The 20,507-nt window shown below is 32.3% G+C and overlaps 1 protein-coding gene and 1 long non-coding RNA gene across 2 annotated transcripts; both read left to right on the top strand.

The window, feature by feature from the left end:
* Positions 1–3,141: 3,141 nt before the first annotated feature.
* On the top strand, positions 3,142–5,021 carry LOC145615661 (uncharacterized). The gene is made up of 3 exons (XR_014107311.1): positions 3,142–3,215; positions 4,424–4,682; positions 4,826–5,021. It is a non-coding gene; the product is annotated as an uncharacterized LOC145615661 (long non-coding RNA).
* A 9,660-nt stretch (positions 5,022–14,681) lies between these two features.
* LOC145614982 (cold-regulated protein 27-like) lies at positions 14,682–19,066 on the top strand. Its single transcript, XM_081670062.1, has 5 exons — positions 14,682–14,812; positions 15,895–16,086; positions 16,621–16,861; positions 18,716–18,821; positions 18,920–19,066. Exons 1-5 carry the CDS (start codon positions 14,726–14,728, stop codon positions 18,921–18,923), a joined length of 630 nt encoding a protein of 209 aa, XP_081526188.1. The 5' UTR covers positions 14,682–14,725; the 3' UTR covers positions 18,924–19,066.
* The last annotated feature ends 1,441 nt before the right edge of the window (positions 19,067–20,507 follow it).

The following is a 20,507-nucleotide window of genomic DNA, read 5'->3' as shown; positions in this document are numbered from 1 at the left end:
AAGAAGAGAAGCAAGACCAAGGAGTAGAAACTCCCATACCCCTACAAGAGAGGGAGTGATAAGAGAAGAAGAAACTCCACCTTCCGGACCTTAAAGTGAAGAAGGAGGTAGCCCTAATTTTTCATCAAGCTCGGAAATCAATCCTTTCTCAACTTTTCAGTTCGAGAGTGTGCTACCCCCAAAATGGGATAGATTACACCTTTGAGTCGTCTTGGGGCTCCCGAAGCCTTTAGAGCGCAAAGTGGGATCCTAACTCCTACTACTCAAGCCAACAATTTTGAAATCAAGCCCAATTTGATTGCCTTGATAGAGCATAAACGATTCTCGGGTGGAAATTAAGAGAGTCCTCATGAACATCTAAAAGAGTTTGAGAAATATTGTGATACAATAAAGGTCAACGGGGGTAACTCAAGAATACATTCGACTCAAAATATTTACATTCTCTTTAATTGGGAAAAGTTTAGAGTGGCTAGAGAAAGAGGTGTTCCAGGTGTGGATCCAAGGGTTTTTCTCGTACAAGCTAGGTCCCGTTAATGACCTGCGCAAGGCAACACACGTGAACAGCCCTCGGGGGTGGCTCGAGGAACCCCCCATCGATGCTTAAGTTAGAATGTGTTTAGAGAGAGAAAGTGCACTTAGATAGATGTAGAGAGTGTAATAACTTATGTGACTAACCTCTTTTCCGTTGTACTTTATCCTCTATTTATAGGTGTACGATCTCCTTTGTGGAGAGTCTTACTTGGTCAGCCTGCGGGCTTACTTTGGTATGATATTTTATTGTACATTTGATTTATTTAAAAGTTTGTCTAAATCATATTGTAATACTCCGTATTTTTATTATATTTTTATATATGTATACATTATTTGTTTTATTGGTTTCATTTTAAAAAGAAATTAATTATTTAAATAATATGTAAGTGTGTATAAATTAAATGAGTCATGAATTGAGGCAATAATAATATTTTGAATAGGGTCAATCTTTTTTAATGATTGGACCAACCTATTGGGGAACTAAGGAAACTTAAGAACCCAATAAGTTGGCCCCAAAGGAAAAATTAAGGGGGAGTAGGATTTAGTAATGACAATGTTGTAATTATGAGTTTTAGTTTTAAAAGGGGAGTATAATTACCTTAAAACCTCAAGGTTTTTTCACTCAAGATTCATAATTGTCATCCATAACTATTATAAAAGTGCAAATGTTGCTACTATTCCTTATGAATAGTATTTTTTGGTGTTATTACAGCCTTGCCCCCAACATTAATGAATTGCCAATTATACCCTTTATTTCCACCGACTTACTTGGCCCTTGCTTTTCACCGACTTCTTCACCTTCTTGCTTCTTTCAACTCTGTCTGAATCTGAAGGACTACACCGACTTCCCTCTCTCTTTTAACTCATCAGAAGAAAAGGGTCAGATGCTCAGAGCATTTGATTAAGCAAGGAGAGAGAAACCTAGAGAGAGAAAAATGTAGTACCTCGCTCAAGACCATCGATAATCGCTTTCGACGACGGGGCTTTGATTCTTCTCAGCGTCTGAGGTTGTGGAAGATGACTTTCTGATCGTCACATTTATCAGGTTCGATCTTGTTTGTCTCTCTTGATTTAGTTTCAAATTTTTTGGGTGTATTTGATCAATTTGTTTTCGATTTTTCGGCTTTATTTGGTCGATTGGTTTTCGATTATTTTGGGGTTTATTTGATCGATTTGTTTTTGATTTTTTCTCTTTATTTGTTCGATTGGTTTTCGATTATTTTGGGGTTTATGTGATCGATTTGTTTCTGTTTTTTGGCTTTCGTTTTTTGGGTTGAATTTGAGTGATTTATCGTTCTTTTGGAATGAATTGTCTGATTCGTGGTTGAATTGTTGATCTCTAGGTACAATTCTCTCTATCCTTTCTCTTCCGAGCTTTCTCCAACCCTCCACTGAAGCAACTCCTGGACTTTCCTCTCCATTGAAGAAGCTTGAGAGGTTATTTGATGATTCTCTGATCTCCAGGTTTGATTCTCTCTTCTTTCACTCTCGCGTTCTAATTGTTTAAATGTTCAGCTCTTTAATTAAATTTTTCCTTTTATTTGAATGTTGACTGATTTAGCTTCCTTTCTTGCGAAAAATTTGGAATACGTTGTGTGTTTTTGTAATAAAATGTGGGAAAGTTTTGAATTTTATTTGTTTTTAGTATTAATATGTCAAGTAATCACATAAATTAAATAGATTTTTGTGGTTAATATTCAAATTGTGGTGATACATTTGTGTTCTGTGTAACAAATTGTTTGGATTATGGCTTACACATGTAATTTTTAATGATGCATTGGTTTGGGATGTGTAATCTGCAATTGATATGAAATGGAGGAGCTGATTTGGTTTTAGTGTTTTCAGATGCTTAATTATAGGCTATATGATTTGAGTAATTGGCTTTGGTTTTAATGGATGATTGATTGGTACTTTTGTTAAGCAGAAATGGGTGAGGAGGCTACTAAAGTTGTTGTACCGGAGTCAGTTTTGAAAAAGCAGAAGAGGGAGGAAGAATGGACTTTGGCCAAGAAGGAGGATCGGGATGTTCAGAAGAAGAAGAGAGTTGAAATCAGGAAGCTGATCACTAACTACAGTAGTAAATTTGTTCACATTAATTAATTACACGAAATTCAGCAAGAAAGTGCATCAGGAATAATAATTTAATTAAGATTATTTATTAGCCGAAAGTATGTTGAATTGTTGATCCCACTAGCAACAAGCATATGTTCTTTCATGATTCAAACCTTCTATTCATAACTTCTTTGTATTAAAAGGAGCAATTAAATCATAAAAATGTCTTAATATATAGAATAATATTTTGTCTTAAAAAATTACTGTATTAATAAACTTGGTAAAAGTCAGCTCTCTGATTTGATTCTTCTTTTTCCCTAATACAATCATAATAAATTATGCTATGTCAGTTGTTCTAGAAATTACATGTCTTTTAAATGTTTAACAATACTTATCTTTCTAATAAATTAATCATATACTACCTCCGCCACCTATTATGTGCAACAAAGGGGTATTATTTGTGGTGTATGTTCTTAGTGTATGGTTATTTAATTTGATTAGGTTTCTAATTAGCCTTGCTTATTGTTAATTAGGAGAGGGAATTGATCTGTCTGTCTCAGAAAGGAGACTAAATTGAAGGGTGGATTCTACGTCGAGCCAGAGGCTAAGCTCCTATTTATCATCCGTTTCAGGTTATCACTTCACTATATATATTTGATTTTTTTGTAGCTCGCATATATATATCATGGTTTACTATTAAGTTTCGAGTCTATTTGTTCACTGTTGTCGTATAGCTTACAATGCGAATTCTCTGTGATTATGATATACTCCCACGTCTCTTTACTAGAGTCCCCTTTCTCTTTATTAGAGTAATAAATGTTAGAAAGGGGACTCTAATAATGAGACGGAGGGAGTAAGGATCTAAGTGATCGATACTACTATTATTGTTACAATTGTTTTTGGTGCCGAATACCTTAATTGTTTATGAAATCTGTTTCTATATTCTTCTGTTTGTTAACTTTAATTCACAGAATCTCTAATAGGGATTGTTACATTTCGTAGCTTACTTACATGTCTAATGTATTAGTGACTTGATGACTATGTCCATGCATATGCTATACTGGCCATATTGATACTGATTTAGTTGTCATATAGCCAAGAGCAAATGAATGTTGTCTGCATACTCATACCCAGAATACCAGATAGCATTAAGCCTTCCTGTTCCATATTCCTCGTATAGGCCTTTGCGTTGGATGTGTCACCAAATTTCATTCGATTGATGAATTTCATAACTACCTTGAAATATTATGGCTATATGTGTATGTTCCATGATTTTTTGTGATTTTTCCTCTTTTCCAATGTCATTGGTTGTTGGGTTTTTTGAATGGTTGAGATATCCTTTTGGAGTATTGGAAATAAATGACATGTATTCTAGGCGTTGACTTTCATTTTCTTTTTTTTCATGTTGGTTTGGAGTATATGTTCCTTGATTGGATTGTATTTTTATTGAGGCTATTGAGATGTGATGGAAGGTCACAAATTTAGCATAATTGGACAATGCCCTATAATTTTTTCTTTTTTGTTTTGGTGGCATACTGATACTCTTATCTAGAAACTGTTACTAAAAATATGGAGAAATATCTTTATGAATTTGTGTTATGATGTACTGCTGTCTTTGTGAGAGCTATCTTGAATCGTATATTGAGTTAATAATTGTATGAGAGGCATTTGACTTTGGATAGTAGAGGTTGGTAAAGAATTGAGGGCCATATGGACCTCATAAAGTTTCTTGTAGTGAGCAAACAAACAAGTACATCCAGTACCAAAATACTTTAATTGCTTAGGTTTCTATGCTAACATATTCAACTTTAGTTTTTTTTTGTGTGTGTGTGTGTATCAGGATGATTTTGTGTTGGGAAAGAAATTGGGAGAAGAGGCTCTTATAGTTGTTTATAGGGTTTCTTAGTTAATAACAAGATGCCCTCTGTGAAGGTATCTTTTTTGATGGATTGTCCATGATGAATGTATAATTTTATCTATTCTGATTTTCATTTGGCATAAAGATATTGTACTGATTGATTGATGGTGTTTGATGTATGCAACTGCAAGTGTTTGTTGTTTAGAATACGTTTTTTGAGTTCATCACTTCAAAATAAGTGGTATGTCAAATACAATAAGTGACTGATTTACTGTATAAGATGGCAAACATTGAAATGATGATTTTTTTAAAAAAAACAATTTAACTTGATTGTGCTTTGGTGGATTTAATCTAACTTCTACTTTAATTGAAATCTCTTTACAGGATTAATGATAATTTTTTTGGCCTAGAAGCAGCGAAAACCACTTATTTAAGTCTGCGTGGATTCTTTGAAGATGTCCGTACTGTTTTTTTTTTTTTTTTTTTTTGAAGGTGTCTGTACTTGGAAAATTTGAATAGTGCAGTATGGTTTCTTAAAAACTCTTAGTGAGAGAACACATTTTAGGGTTTGTTTTGTTTAGCTTGTTTTCGCTTATTTTAGGTTAATAAGTTTTGATAAGGGTTATTCAAGTACAAACTATAACTAAAATAAGGCCTAATAAGTTCATGTAAGTTCAGAAAAAGTTAAGATCATTGAAAATCAGGTGAATAGAACGAACCTTAGAGGCCTTGTTTAAAGTAAAATTTAGGATATAAAGAAAACTTATATCTATAATGGCCTTTTTAATTAGCTCCTAATAAATTATCGAGTGTATCTTTAAAGCTTTTTGATGATTTAGGGGACCGCACGTGATCGTTGATTTTAATGGTTATGACACACCATATAAAATGCAACCACGTGTTGAGATAGGGTGACGGTAATGGCTCTAATGCATGTGAGAACTTTAGATTACTAGCTCATACTTTTTTTCTATGCTCTTTCATTTGCATGAACGTTACATACTTACATATCAAAAATTTAAACACTTTCAAAAAAGTTATGTGCAAACACAATATTCTATTTAACCAAATGAATTAAAGATATACTTCCTCCGTTCTTTTATACTCCGTTCTTTTATACTTGATCTGTTTCCTTTTATCATGCTTGCTAATGCAAAACTTTAGTGATCAATAACTTTAATTCTTTATAAGTAAAAATTATAAAAGTTGTATATTACGATAGTACTTATTGAGACGAATTTAAAATGATATCATATGTAAAAGTCAAAGCGTGTCAAGTAAAAAAACCTGAGGAAGTACAATACTTTTGAAAAGATTTAGAAATTGAAAAAAAAAAAAAAAAAAAAAAATTTTAAAAAGGCTTTAAAATTTGGAAAACATAAGTGGTGCAATGTAACAAAATATGGAAAGAGAGAGGAGAATGATTGAGAAAGGGGGAAATGCAAATAAAGCATTACTTTATAAATTTTGAAAATCATACGATAGGAAAGGAAAGAAAAGGAGGGAGGGAGGGGTAGAAAAAGATGGTCAATTAATTGTCAATTTCATATGATAAAAAATCAATATTGTAATTTGTATAGAAAATTAATCTGATTGATAACATATTTAAGAAATTATTTCAACCTTAAGGTAGAACGTGTTGGATTCTTACGTAATAGTTCCTTAAATTTGCATATATCATATTTCTTTTCAAAGATATTGAATCCCTTTATTTTGTTCATCTTTGAATCTTCCAAAATTACCTCAATAATGTATGAAAACACACAAAGGAGAAATAAGTCATAAAATATCCAAAACCTTCATAAAGACATTAAATTTTAAAGGAATTAACATAAAAATCTAGGAACATGACTAGAAAATAAATATCAAAATGGCACTCATCATATGCGAGAGGGAGAGAGAGAGGGGGGGGGGGGGGGAAGAGAGAGAAAGAAAGAGAGGGGGGAGTTGAGAAAAAGAAGGGCAAGGAGATATTTTATAACAAAATAAAAAAATAAAAAAACAAGGAGACAAAGGCCAAGGGAAGAATACAGTAAATTTTGCTAAATTAGATCGTATATTCACTTAGGGAAAACAAATCTCGAGGATAAAAATAGGACTAAAATTCAACATTCAACTCGAAGAAAAAATGTAAAAATACAAAACAAGCTTTGAAGAAGTTTAGATCACACAAACTATGTAGACTGATAACAAAGAAATATACAATTCTTTCATATTCTTTGCATTTAATCCATTTTACAAAACTTTAACCTTTAAAATTGTATTTCCTTATTATCATAATTATTAGGACGAGATATTTGTTAATAATTAAGCTACTCATTAAGAAACCATATTGCGTTCAGAAATAATATCTAAAAGAATTGTATAATTTTTTAAAACATCTTTAAATTCTAACAAATTCTAGAAAACTGTTCTTTTAAAATTGTTTTTCAATATATATTTCTCCGTAAAAACTTTATCACTACTTGTTTTGACTTGTAAATTCATGTGTTCTTACTAATGCAAAACCCGACACAACCACGAATATCACAAAACCCGAACACAACCACGAATATTACTTATCTTGCCGTTGGGGGAGCACGCGCATCGCGCGTGCTCCAACGACTAGTATATCACAAAAACCCCAAAATGCTCTCTTTATTTTCCTCTCTTTTTCCCCTTCTTTTTTTTTTTTTGAAAGGGGGTCTTTTTCCCCTTCTTTTTTTCTCTTTTCCACGCCTCTCTCCCTCTTCTTCTTCCCTCACGCCAGCAGCCACCGACGCCACCACCACCACCGGCGCACCACTGGTGGCAGAAACAGCACCGACGGCCACCACCGCCAGCCGTCTCTCTCCTCCTTCTCTCCTCTTTTGCGGTTTGGCATTATTAAAAAAAACTCTCTTTCTCTTCCTAATTTAATTCTATTGATTTATTTTTTTAAAGGCATGATTTTAATTATGTTTCGAAATTGATTTTGGGATTTTGATGTTGTTAAATTATTCATATAAATTTCATTTTTTTATTTAATCAAGAACCCTAAATTATGAACCTTAGAAATTGGGGATTTTACGTAATTGGTTAGGCCTTGATGCTAAGCTAGGTTGTTGCTATTGATTAATTCATGGTTTAAACATGTTTTTAATGAGTTTAAAGCCCTCAAGTTAATGTTGTAATTTAATTATACACACTACTCTTTAATTATTGAGTTAGGGTTTGATTTCCCATAAAAGGGAAAAAGGTTTAATGATTTAAATATGATTTCCTAGTCTAAAACCTAAAAAAACCTAAAAGTGATGTTTTATACTAAATATGTATGCTAAAATTTTATTTAAGTCATGAAAACTAAGTCTTTTTGAAAGGATTTAAAGTACCCACTTAAAGAAAAGGTTTTATGGCTTTTATGTCATTAAATTGGGTTGATTAGTAAGGTTTAAGGAGTATTATAGTTGCAGGAAATTTGTGAGAATAGTGGATTAATTTTAGTTATGTATTTTTACTTGTAGAAAGCTTTGAGCTATGTCATTTCTAGCGATTATGGCCGATTTTAGGCAATATTCAAGGTACGTATGTGCACAAGAATAATTGTGTTGCATAGTATCATGTTAGGATTGTGAATTATGACTTAAGTGATGAATTAGTAGCATGTTTGGTTGATTATATGCTTGGAATTGATGTTAGTTGAGCATGAATTTCTATGCAATCAAGTGATTATGTTATTTGATGCATGATACAAATTGAATATGTATGAATCATGAAAGTATGTTTTATTTTCAAGTATCAAGGAAGCACGAAATTAATAAGTAAGCAAGGCTTATACATATTTGAAAGAGCAATAGTTAGAATTATTTAGCATGATTCATGAATTAAATTTTCACCCATTTATTATTGCCTTATTGGTGTTGAGTCAAGAAGTTAGTTTAATTTATTTATTTACTCACTCAAGTAAGTTAAGATTGAGTCAAGGAAATTTATTAGTGCATTCATGCACCAAGGTAGTAATCGTGCAATTTCGTGCACAAAACTAGGCAAGAAACCTTAATGAAAATAAATAGTATGTGCTCACTAATTAATTCAAAAATGAATTGGAAGTATATGTTGCAATACTTGCATGTTGTTATGTTTATACTTGATTGATTGGTTGGAGTCATCACATGTTAAGTTGGTAAATCACGTAAAGTGTAAGAGGATACACACCAAACTCTTGGAACGTTTATACCTTGAGTATGAACATATAAGGGCAGCTTTGGAGTTTTTTTTATTTAACTATAGCTTCTACAGGGGTACAGGACGCTGTACTTTCTTTTACTACCTCCGGTCCACATTAGTTGCAACTTTGGGGGGGTTTTCGGAGGTCGAGGCAAAATTTCCTAAGCATGTTTATTGAAAGATAAGGGTATATATACAATTAAGTATTAATCAAGTAACCAAAAAAAAAAAAACAAATTCAACCCAATTATTTTATAAAAGAAACCCACCACCAGTCCACCACCAACCCAGCCACGACCACCAAACCAGCCACGACCACCAAACCACCGACCCTAGAAACCCAACGACCCCTGAACCACCGACACCGAAACCATCAATAGCAAAACATCAACCCCAAAACCCACCGATGTGAAACCCCAACCAACACCGCCGAAACCACCAACACCGAAACAACCAACACCAAAACCACCACAGCCGAACCCACCAACCGCCGAAACAACCAACACCGACGAGCCGCAATAACCACCCACCTACCACCAAACCCACGAACCCATACAACCACGAACCCAAAGATCTCCGAACCCACAAACCCATAGATTTGGAAAAATAATAGGAATGATTGAAGGAGGAGAGAGAAAAAAATGGGGATGAGGAAGAAGATGTAGAAATTTGATGAATAATGGTGATGAGGAGGAAGATCAAGGAGGATGAAGGTGGCTGGAATTGGTTTCGGTGGCTAAGGGGTTGATTTTGGTGAAAATAGGTAACTTAATTAATGTTAGGGTTTAAGCTAATTAGATAAAATTAGTTTTGTAATTAGGGTGTTTTTTTTAAAAAAAGTAAGGATAAAATTGTAATCGTACCACTAAAAAGTTACTAAAAAAGGAAAGAAATGGGAAAGTTGCAAGTAATGTGGACCGGCCCAAAAAGGAAATAGTTGCAAGTAATGTGGATTGGAGGTAGTATTATTTATGCATTGCAATTCCGTCACCAAGTGTGACATAGTAAGTGCCAATTGGGGTAGCTCCCTTATTAGAAGCTCCATTTTTAATAGGCTACTTTTAAGGAAGGAAACCCGTTCGATGCATAATCCAAAGCTATTATTTAATTATTAATATTGCTAGCTATGAGTCAAGGTAAGTTGACTTGTGATTGTATGGTAAGCATGTTTTATTTATTTTTTTTATTGATAATAGGATATTCATGTTAGTGTGGTACATATGTACTGTACTCAACTTTTGCTGATTCATACTTTTGTGTTTGTGTTTTTCTTTCCTTCTTTAGCCCTACTATGACCCATTTATATGGTGAGTAGAGGGTTGAAATAAAGGGGAAGTGACAGGTACTTGAAGCATGAAGAGCATGAAGGGAATAAGTGCCGAAAGTTACTTATTATATATGTTTTCCTAGTTTTATATTTTGAATTATTTGAGTATTAAGTTATGGTTGATGTACTAACTTTACTATGTTTGTTTTTAAGTTAGTTATTAAAAAGGGCCTTTGGAGTGGTTCCAACTTATGTTTTTATTTTATCTTACTTTTGTTTTTAGGTTGTGAACTCCAGTTTTATATTTAGAGTTGGTTTTTATTTAGACTTCTGATGTTTGACTTTGAAATAGCCTTAGCCGTTATCACGGTGGCGGTAATATTTTGGATATTTCCTAAGAAAGGTTTTATTTAGGATAGAAAGTGTATTTTTAAAGAAGGAATGAAATTTTCAGGGTATTACACATATTATATGGTCAAACAACAGTGATGATCTCCATAATTTTAAAACGCATTTCTAATTAATTAATTAATTAGTATTCTCTTAAAAAGTGTATTTTTGTAATGTATTATACTATTTGAATTTTGGAGCCAAAATGATATTTGAATTTTAGCGCCAAAAGTATTTTAAAACTCAAATTTTTTTTTTTGGATTTTGGATAAGATTTATTATCCATTTATTTTATTTTAAAAACCGGATTATTTATATATATATTTCGGATATTTTAACTAATAAAAAATTATATTTTAATTAGGAGCTCCGAATTCCCTAAATAAAAGCTATAATTTTCGGATTTTATAAGTGTAGAAAATATGATTTTCTTAGTGAATATATTTAGTGAATAATTGATATTTTCTTAATTAATTATTTTATAAATTTTTTTTATTTACGCAATTATTTTTAATTCCTTAAAACTAGCGAATTAATTCCCTAAATATCTAATCGGAGGTCCGAAAATATGAGCTTAGGAAAGCTCAAATTTTCGGACACCATGATGGATTTATTTTGGTAAATTGTATTTTTAATTCTCTCCTTAAAATCTCTTATTTTCCTTAATTTTATTTTCCATCTCACAAAGATTTGATCATCTGATTTCCGTACCTTATTTCATCCTCGATTATTCCCCATGTAATCTCTTTTGCCATATTATTTTTCATGACAGCACATTTTCTTTAATTCTATTATTCTTAATCACCTTAATATTAAACTTTCCATAATTCTTTAACTCTTTTCTCCAAGTAATTTCCTTAATTCTTTTTACCATAATTCTCTCTACATTTTTCTACCATAATTTTTTCATTCATGAGCCTATAAATACCCCTTTCATACCTCTCATATTCTTCACACCAAAACCCAATTCTCTTCTCCTCTCTTCTTCTTCTTTTCCCTAAACCTTTTCATACTTTTCTTCTCCTCTTTTTACACAAATCATCCCGTATAACTTTGAAGCCACTTTCGGGCAATTCTGGTCAGTTTTTGGGTATAGATGTTTCACGGAAGATTGTTCCTCTCGAAATATCCTTGAGGTTAGGCTCAAGAATCACCCAATTCGGAGTTATACTGAAGGGGTTATGACCTCTGCAAGTTCTTCCTATTATTTCTAACAAAAATTCAATTCTCTTTAATCCTATTCTTTTATTCTTCATGATTAGTTTTCTAAAATACAAATACCTATTACAAAGCTATAATTTTATATTAAAGTATTATTTTAAAAGAGTTTATAGTCCACATTAGATTTGAGTTTATGTTGTGATAACCTTATGGTTATGTTATTTGCAATGTGTATCCGTGATTGAACTTTGAAAGTGCGAAGTGTTGATTGATATTCGGAATCAAGGTTCTTGAGGTTTTTTTTTCTGTGGTTTTGCTAGCAGCAAGGATCAAGGCACGTTAGGTGGCTAAATACCTTTGAAAGTGATGGATTGAATAAGCATGTTTCATATGATTTTTATGATGATTGAATTTAATTATGAAATATGAAATAAAAGTATGTTTAAATAATTGGTTTTGATAAATAAATTGGAGTATCGATTTTTATATCATGTTTTGAATGATTAAAATTATTATTCATGCTTAAAAGGTTTGATTTTGGGAGCATGTTGAATTTAATAAAAAGGAATTTTGAATTGTTATTATAAAGGTTGGAATTATTGGATTTAAAAAGGATTTATTGAATTATTGTCATTAAAGCTTTATAAGCATGTTGGATTGTTGGTAATCCTACTATGCAGATTTGGTTTATTTGATGAGGCATTGGACTTTATATGACCGGGTCTTTGCTCAAAAATAACCTTGTAATATAAGGAGACTAGCTTGGGGGGGTGTGCACGCTTGGGTGAGGAATTGGATTTAAAAGGAATTGGATTTAAAAGGAATTGGTTTATCAATTATTTTGAATATTGAATCATTGAAATTGGTTTTGGATCATGAGTTTGGAATTATTGGATTATATATTGGAATTGGTTTTAAAAGCATGTTTGCGAATAAATTGAGTTTACTTTATGTTGCACTTATCGTACTTAGGATATTTTGCTAACCTGTATTTCTTATTTGTTTTGGTTCGCCCTGTTTACCGTAATAGTAAGCAGTGTTGGGTGGAGTCATTAATTGAGCATATGGAGTCCCGAAAATGTCTTCACCTAGATTAGGAATATTGGTCTTTATATTTTATTTTGAGTACTCATAACAATGGTTACCATTTATGGTTTGTTATTAATAAAGAAACAGTATTGAAGTTTTCCGCTGCAAAGTATTGGTTTTATTTAGTAAGTCTAAGCAGCCTTGCGTAATCACGTGGCGGTTTTACGCCCAAGCTATCTCTACGGTATAATTATACGTATTATACTGGTATTTTCGTAGAGGGAGATTTGGGGGTGTTACAGTGCAAAAGTCCAACTGTTGCAATAATATTGGATTGGAGGATAAATTACCCGGGCATTGCACGGGACACAAAACTAGTATATAAATAAGCGATATGATATCGTATGTCTAAATATTATATATTATCAAAAGCTAACGGAATATATGACCGTATTTAACATTCAAGCGAAAAAAGTTCATCCTAAGATTTTATCAACAATCTAGGCATAATTAATTCATTAATAAAAAGTCATACTATATTGACAAAAGAAATCTAAATTGACAAATACATAAATTTGAATCAAATAAGGGTTTCCTTCATCAAAGCTACGATCATTAAATAGGCCATGCATTGTGGTACATCACTAGAATAAATATACCGCCGTTTTCAAACAGACTATCTAACGATTTGTTGTAGGAGTATGGATGATTTTCATCTGATCCACTTGAATATATCTAAACATTCGACAATCATTGCGATACCGAACAACTCTTTACCAGCAAATTGATAATAAGGCAGAAGATGATTACCTTTTTTTATAAACCCTAACACAAAAAAAAAAAAAAAAAAAAACAACTAAGGACTCGTTTGGCATTGATGTATGTGGTTTTCTGTTTTTTTTGGTTTATTAAAAACATATGATATATGTCACATAATGACAACAGAAAAGTGCAAAAACACCTTTTTCTGGTTTCCTGTTTATGGTTTTTAGTTTAAAAAAAAAGGAAACTGAAAACCAAAAATGGTGACATCGTTGTTTGTTTTCAGTTTTTTGTTTTTATAAAACAAAAAACCCAAAAGCAGGAAATAAGAAAAAAGGTGTTTCACTTTTTTATTGTCGGTTTTCAAAATTATCATGATTTCTATCAGTTTGACTAAATTTTAATTCATAATATGATATATATCATATGAATTTAAAAAACAGAAAACCAAAAAAAGGAAACCACAGTGATGCCAAATGAACCCTTATAACATTAAGTATCCCCTATAACACTAACGAATAAAAACTAACGACTCCACCATAGGTATACACTCCACCACAGGGAGACGCATGGACATCTACACTACTTGTGTAGATTTATTGAAATCTAAAAAGCAAAACTACAGAAAATTAAAGGAAAAATGATCGAAAATTAATGGATGAGAATTTTTTCGTTAGTGTGGCCAACCATTATAGGGGTTTATTTTGTTAGTGTAATAGGGGTTACTTCGTCAGTGTTAAAGGGGATATTCGATTAGGATTATATGGGTTACCTTGTCAATGTTACAGGGTTTACTTGATCAATATTATAGGGGTTAATTAATTTTTATTTCTTGGTGGTCATACGGTGTGACTAGCCACAAATTATATTGGCTGATTGATATATAGATTCAAACTCAAAATTTGACAAATTTTTTTATAGATAAACATCCCACACAAGATTTTTCCAATAAAGTAACTTCCAAATTTTCATACCAATCAGTATCAAAATTCAAACCTCTCATAAAATATCATAAAAAAAATATCAAATGTCAAAATAGTATTAAATAAATAAAAATGATATGGATCTCCTTCCCCCATCCAAACTACATGAAAAAAGTGAAGATATTTTGCAAAGAAGTTAAATCCTTAGGATATTTTTAGTCAGAATAAAAATATCTGATAAACACCAACACAACTGGCATGTAATATAAGTGACAATAATCTTACACGTGTAAAAAGCGATGCCAACTGGGTTGCTCTTTTTGTCCCACAAACCGCCTCTTTCTTCTCTTTTCCATCTTCATCCTCACCATTCAAACCTACGTTTCTACATTTCCATTTTAAAACTAAAAAAAAATAAATCATATTTTCTCCCAATTTCTACAATTCAATTTCCAGATTTTGGGATAAATCATAATCGTATTTTTTACAAATTTGTATCAAATATATTTTACGATTCCCGATTTTTTTTTTTTCTGTAAATTGTTTTGGTTTGTTGTAGATTTAGTTATGGAGGGTTCCACGAGCTCTCAATCTTCTGGAATTACTGGAGGTGATCTCTCTAATTGTGTTGATCAAGAAGAAATTTCGAATTTGGTATAATTTTTTTCTTATTTTATTGATTTGTTAATTTTTAATTATTTTGCATGACTCTGATTTTTAATTGTTTTTGGTAATTATTTAAATTTTTTTTTTCTTCTTGGATTAGCTCAAATGATGAAATCAGATGTTAAAATTTTCGGATTTTTTTTTTTTTTATTGATTTTCTGTAATTTTGTCGGTGATATTATGGATTTAGTTGTGACTTGATTGTATTTTATTTGTGATTTTAGGTGAATTTTATATATTAGTCTGTTTAATCGATCAATCTGATGGTTTAATGAAACCTTAAGCTATTGATTTTATTTATTTATTACTTGAATTTATTTTTTTATTTATTTGATGAAGATTTTTATACTTGAAATATATTTCTAGTAAAAATTTGTAATGAATATTGTTTTTGCTAGTGTTGTTGAATCTTATAATTTGAGTATATTTTTGATGTATTTTTAGATTACTAATTATGTGTCGAGATTATAAATTTGATTTCCTTGCTTTTGATTACTGAACTTTTAATTAATTTTGTTATTTTTTGAGATTGAAGAAAATTTGAAATTTTAAGTTATAATAACTCATTTTGCACTCAAATGTAAACATTATGTCTTCAGAGTGGATCATTTTTTATGATGAGTTCATTATTGATTGAGCAAAATCTAAGCTTCGCGTTACCTCGTAGCGAAATTTCACTCTTTACCCTCACAAAACTTCAATATTAAAAGGAAAAGATAAGGTTTAGAGATACATTTTGTAGTGGGATTTTTGTTTTAAGATACAACTCAAAAGGTTTTTCTATAATTTCTTCATTCATGACAAAGAGGGACCCTTAATTCGAGGTTGTGAGAAGGAGGCCTTTGGTTAATGTCATGTTTCTCCTATGCAAACTTGAATTTCTTCGTTCGATTTGCTATCGTTTGTGGTGGTTCTATACTTGTATTCTATTATATGTGTTTGAAATCGATGAATGCTTAGGTGTAGTGATATGGAATTTGACTGTTTCCAATGACAGGCTCATTCTTATTTTCGCTGTATAGCTATAACAATGTTCTAAATATTAAATAAGAACCTATTATGTTTTGCAGGAATTATTCGAAAAGGAGCCCAAGTCCTCTGAATGGACAGATGAAAAGCATAGTATGTATCTGAAGTCTATTGAAGCCTCATTTGTACAACAATTATACAGATCATTGAATTCAAGTGGTTTTACTTCACATATGAAGCAGTCTTCACCCATAAAATCTTCCAAGCATAACAAACCTCATATAGAAGATAAGGTATGCAAGTTTGTTTTTGTTTTTTTGTTTTGTTTTGTTTTGTTTTTTTTTTTTTCTCCCTTGTCTTTTGTAAAATTATTTATCGATTCTCTTATTTGGGAATCAATCACTACGTATTACAGTATTGCATAATGCACAAGGCAATAAAAAGTCAAAGTTCTGTGCTCCTATTATTTCAGATACATGGTGTTTATAAACTTGGAGTTTTTTGGATTGTGTGTCATAGGAACCTAGTTATAGTAACCATCTATCAATGCCAATTTATTTTTTCAAACAATTTGGAGTTCACCCACTTGCTATGAAGAAGTATATGTAGTTAACGATGTATGATTACTGGATTTTGTTTGCTGTCCATTTAGAAGATGAACATATTTCCTTTCTGTTGTGACATTCCCCTATCATTATATGTCTTGGGTTGGGCCAGCATCCTCCTATCCCTATAATTTTTGCAGTTCAATCTTAGTCCATTGTGTCCCACTAGTTTCTTTTATTTTTTTATCTTAGTTTACGATCTATTACCATGGTTTCTTGCAGAGGATCAAATATGGAATGGGTGAACCTCCCCCAAAAGAAGGAAGAAAGTTTCGCAGCCTCTTTCAAAACCAGTGGATTCAGCATTTTGGTAATGGAGACCATCAAATTATGCAGGGAGACACTTCATTTGATAATCAGCCTGGGAACTGCGAGGGAAGGGCAGTATATACATGTACATTAGCAAATATATCAGACGGTTTTCCTATATGTCCAACTATTGGTGATTCAAGTGTCGGTGAAGGTAATTTTGACACCTTTTATTCTGTTTTAGGAGTCTTGTTCTTTTAGCTTATGTTTAAGTAGGATATTTTATGTGCCAATTACTTTTTGATACAGATCCATTGGCATGGTGGAATATTGCATATGCATGAATTGCTGTTAAAGCATGACTTTTTGCTACCCATGCTTGTGCATTAGTCCACAGCACAAAACTAAATGACTGACACAATTTCTCACTGTTACATGATTGTTAATGATTCTGTTAAAAGAAGTAATCAGTTGCTCGTTTGGTCCAATAGAGGCTATATTGCATTTGACTTTTACGGTAAAAACCTACTTTTAACCAAAAGATTGTTAAAATTTGTTGTATAAAATGATTTGCGAAGTACATCTTGAGTGAGACATATTTATATTTAATTTTATCTTACTGAAATTAAAGGTTAGGGTTCACAAAAATTTATCACAAAAAGGAAGTATAGCCTATTGTTTTAGAATGGAGTATGAAATTATTTTCTTAAAGTATAATCGTTAATGCCATTGTGTGGCTACTGCCTTGATTTTCTTATGTGCTGATTTGCAAACTAATGTATTTATCAAAATCGTAAAGTGATATATACTAATTATAGTTAGCGATCATTGTATTTTGGAAAAAGCCTTGAGCAGATGATGGATGAAAATGTTATATACAATGTTTTACCACATTGATCATCCAGAAGAATGGTGACATTGATCAAGACGTGACCCACAGGATTAAGTCAGGGTGGCTTAAATGGAGAGCGGCCACGGGAGTGCTATGCGACCGCAGCATTCCCTTAAAGTTGAAGGGAAAATTCTACAGGACTGCCATAAGACCAGTGTTGCTCTATGGTACAGAATGTTGGGCTTCTAAGAAAGAGCATATTAAAAAGATGGAGGTTACGGAAATGCGCATGTTAAGGTGGATGTGTGGAAACACTTTAAGAGATAGAATCAGAAATGAGGTTATTCGCAAGAAAGTAGGTGTGGCGGGCATTGTAGATAAATTAAGGGAAAATCGTCTGCGTTGGTTTGGACATGTAAGACGGAGACCCGAGGGTGCACCGGTGCGAAGAGTGGAAGAGTGGGACCATGGAGGGATTAAACGAGGAAGAGGGAGACCAAAGATGACTTGGTTGGAAGGAGTGAGGAAGGATATGAAGTGCATGGATTTACGTGAGGATGAAGTTTTGGATCGTAAGGGATGGAGGAGAAAGATTTATGTTGATGACTACACGGAATAATCAAATTTGGTTCATGTTAGCCGACCCCACTTTTGGGATTAAGGCTTTGATTGATTGATTGATTGATTGAATGTTTTACCACATGGACTAAATTGAAACATTGTGGTTCACAACTCAAGTTTGTGGGCAATTATTGTTAATTTAGGGACCAGGAAAGTTTTAAATGAATATATAAGATTGTTCAGAAATATTGTAGAAACAATATCTATATATAATTAACAAAATTAAACTAAAATAAATATCCAGGAGAGAAGTTGTCACTCTGAGTCTAATGGCATGAAAGTAAGATGTTGGGTGAACTACTATCCCAGTTTTCTGACCAGCTATTAGATGGAGAGATATCTGATCATTTAAATACATGTTTTTCTTCCCTGCTTTCCCCTTGTGTTGTTGGTGTATATAATGCTGAATTGGGAAGCCTTCACTTTACTTTGAAGGTTTGTAAGCAGCATTTCTTAGGTTTTATCAATATTCTCATTGTGGCTAGATATTATCTAATTCTTTAACGTTATTGATTGACTGAACCATTACTCTTTGACATATAAGTCAAGTGAACGTTGGAAAAGTGTGATTTCGTTTTTTTATTGAAGTTTTCTGTTTCACCTTGTTCTTTGCAGAATTCTCTGGTCAGAATTTCAGTGAAGAAGATGATGAAGAGGTCACATGTAGATTGCGCTCAACAAAAAGGTTGAAGACTTTTGATGCATTAGCAGAAAACAATGAGTAAACATCTTACCATCTCTCACACACACACACACTATTATTTTGTTCGCAATTATTTCTGATTCTTATTACTGGCTCCTAACTGTGCTCAATTTCAGGTAGTTGGATTTGCAAAATCCTTTTGCTCATATTCTTCATTGAATGGGAAGATAGAGAATGGTTACCGGCTCTTGCGGACTAGTCTCAGCTGTATTACATTGATCAATATATCCTGTAATGTCCAAATGATGATACGTAGCAGGAAACAGTCAATTATACCAAGTATTAGTATATCAATAATAATAGATGTCTGAGGTCGTTTAGTTTAGGTAGGTTGAAGAAATGGCTGGTGGTTTTATTTTCTTGACGACACATGATCTAAACATAAGCCGGTTCGTTCGGTTTGATGATCTCTTTTGTGCATTAGTTGGTTAGATCTGTTGACACCATCTGACTGAGAACTTGTAAATTGGTACCGTTCATATAGATATGAAAGTTAGAAGATTAGTAGTAGGTTTACTTTGCACAAGCTGAAGATGGCTGACATCCTTTTATGCTAGTCAAGGTTGTTTATTCAGGTAGAGTATAGTAAGACGGCCAAAGAATTAGGGCGTCTTCGGTGATTAATATTCCTAACAAGTGTAGAAATTCCACAATGATAAAAGATTTTGCAGTTAATATCAAATAAAATTATATACGTTTACCTTGTACTTGATAAATCAGTAATTAGTTAATGAAAAAAAAAAAATAACAGTTATTTCCATTTACAAACAATTTTCCAATAGGTTCACCGATAATAGTGATAGGTGCACCTAAGGGTTGTTTTTCTTGATCATTTGATATTTTCAGATTTTCTTGATCATTTGATATTTTCTTGCTCATTTTATAATATGTGTCTTTTACTCTTTACTAGCTCTCTCAATTAGCATCCTTTTTTTGTATAAAAATCAAAGAAAATATTTGTCAAAAGTAATCGTTCATAAATTTCTCTATCATAAAGCCACCTTTTAGAAATTCTTTCACAACTTAAAACTTTAAAATGGTTCACCAAGTTTTCAAAAGAGCATGTTGTTCAAATGACCGTCAATTCTTTCAATTTCCACGTTCTCTTTTATTATTTTCACCACTTTTTATTATTTTGACAATAGAACTAAAGAAAAATGGTTCTACTAGCAAGATTGTGCGTCGTATCAACCTTGTCTCCAGAAACCTTGTGAACGTTGTACCAATTAAAGGGTTTGCTTGCCTATCGAACACTAAGGGCAATAGCAATAAGAGGTTTGTGGAGAGGTTTGTGGGAACAATTTAGAGGTTTGTTCACAAACCTCTTGTTGTTGGGTTGAGGTTTGTTGTGGAAAGGTTTGTGTAGACAAACCAGTTTGTATTTGCTTAGTTGGCAAAAATTGAAGCTTTTCTCTTTTTTTTTTTTTTATAGGGAAAAAAAGTTGTAGGGATAAATTTAATGAGTTATATTGATAGTAAGTCCCCTACATAAACCTGTAAATAGGTTTATCTATTGTTGATGAAAGGTTTGTTAGGGAAAAAGTTTGTGTAATGATGACGTGTCAAGTGAACAAACCTATAAGAGGTTTGTTCTATTATGGATGCCCAACAATCGTCCATCCCACATTTCTTCCCATAGCATATGGACCATAGACAACTAGTCTGTGAGAATATTAATAGTCTTTAGTAATCGCTTTGCTACCC

The sequence above is a fragment of the Chenopodium album genome, chromosome 25 (genome assembly GCF_948465745.1).
Source record: "Chenopodium album chromosome 25, dcCheAlbu1.1, whole genome shotgun sequence".
In the NCBI taxonomy this organism is placed as follows: domain Eukaryota; kingdom Viridiplantae; phylum Streptophyta; class Magnoliopsida; order Caryophyllales; family Amaranthaceae; genus Chenopodium; species Chenopodium album.
The sequence above is the reverse complement of the archived record's forward strand: the minus strand, read 5'-3'. Positions and strand labels throughout refer to the sequence as shown.

What these genes read in the sequence shown, in the direction of transcription:
- LOC145614982 (XM_081670062.1), top strand. Translation starts at nt 14,726, where the DNA reads ATGGAGGGTTCCACGAGCTCTCAATCTTCTGGAATTACTGGAGGTGAT. An exon ending in AAGAAGAAATTTCGAATTTG is followed by an intron (nt 14,813 to 15,894) that starts GTATAATTTTTT and finishes TATGTTTTGCAG; the next exon opens with GAATTATTCGAAAAGGAGCC. An exon ending in TGATTCAAGTGTCGGTGAAG is followed by an intron (nt 16,862 to 18,715) that starts GTAATTTTGACA and finishes TGTTCTTTGCAG; the next exon opens with AATTCTCTGGTCAGAATTTC.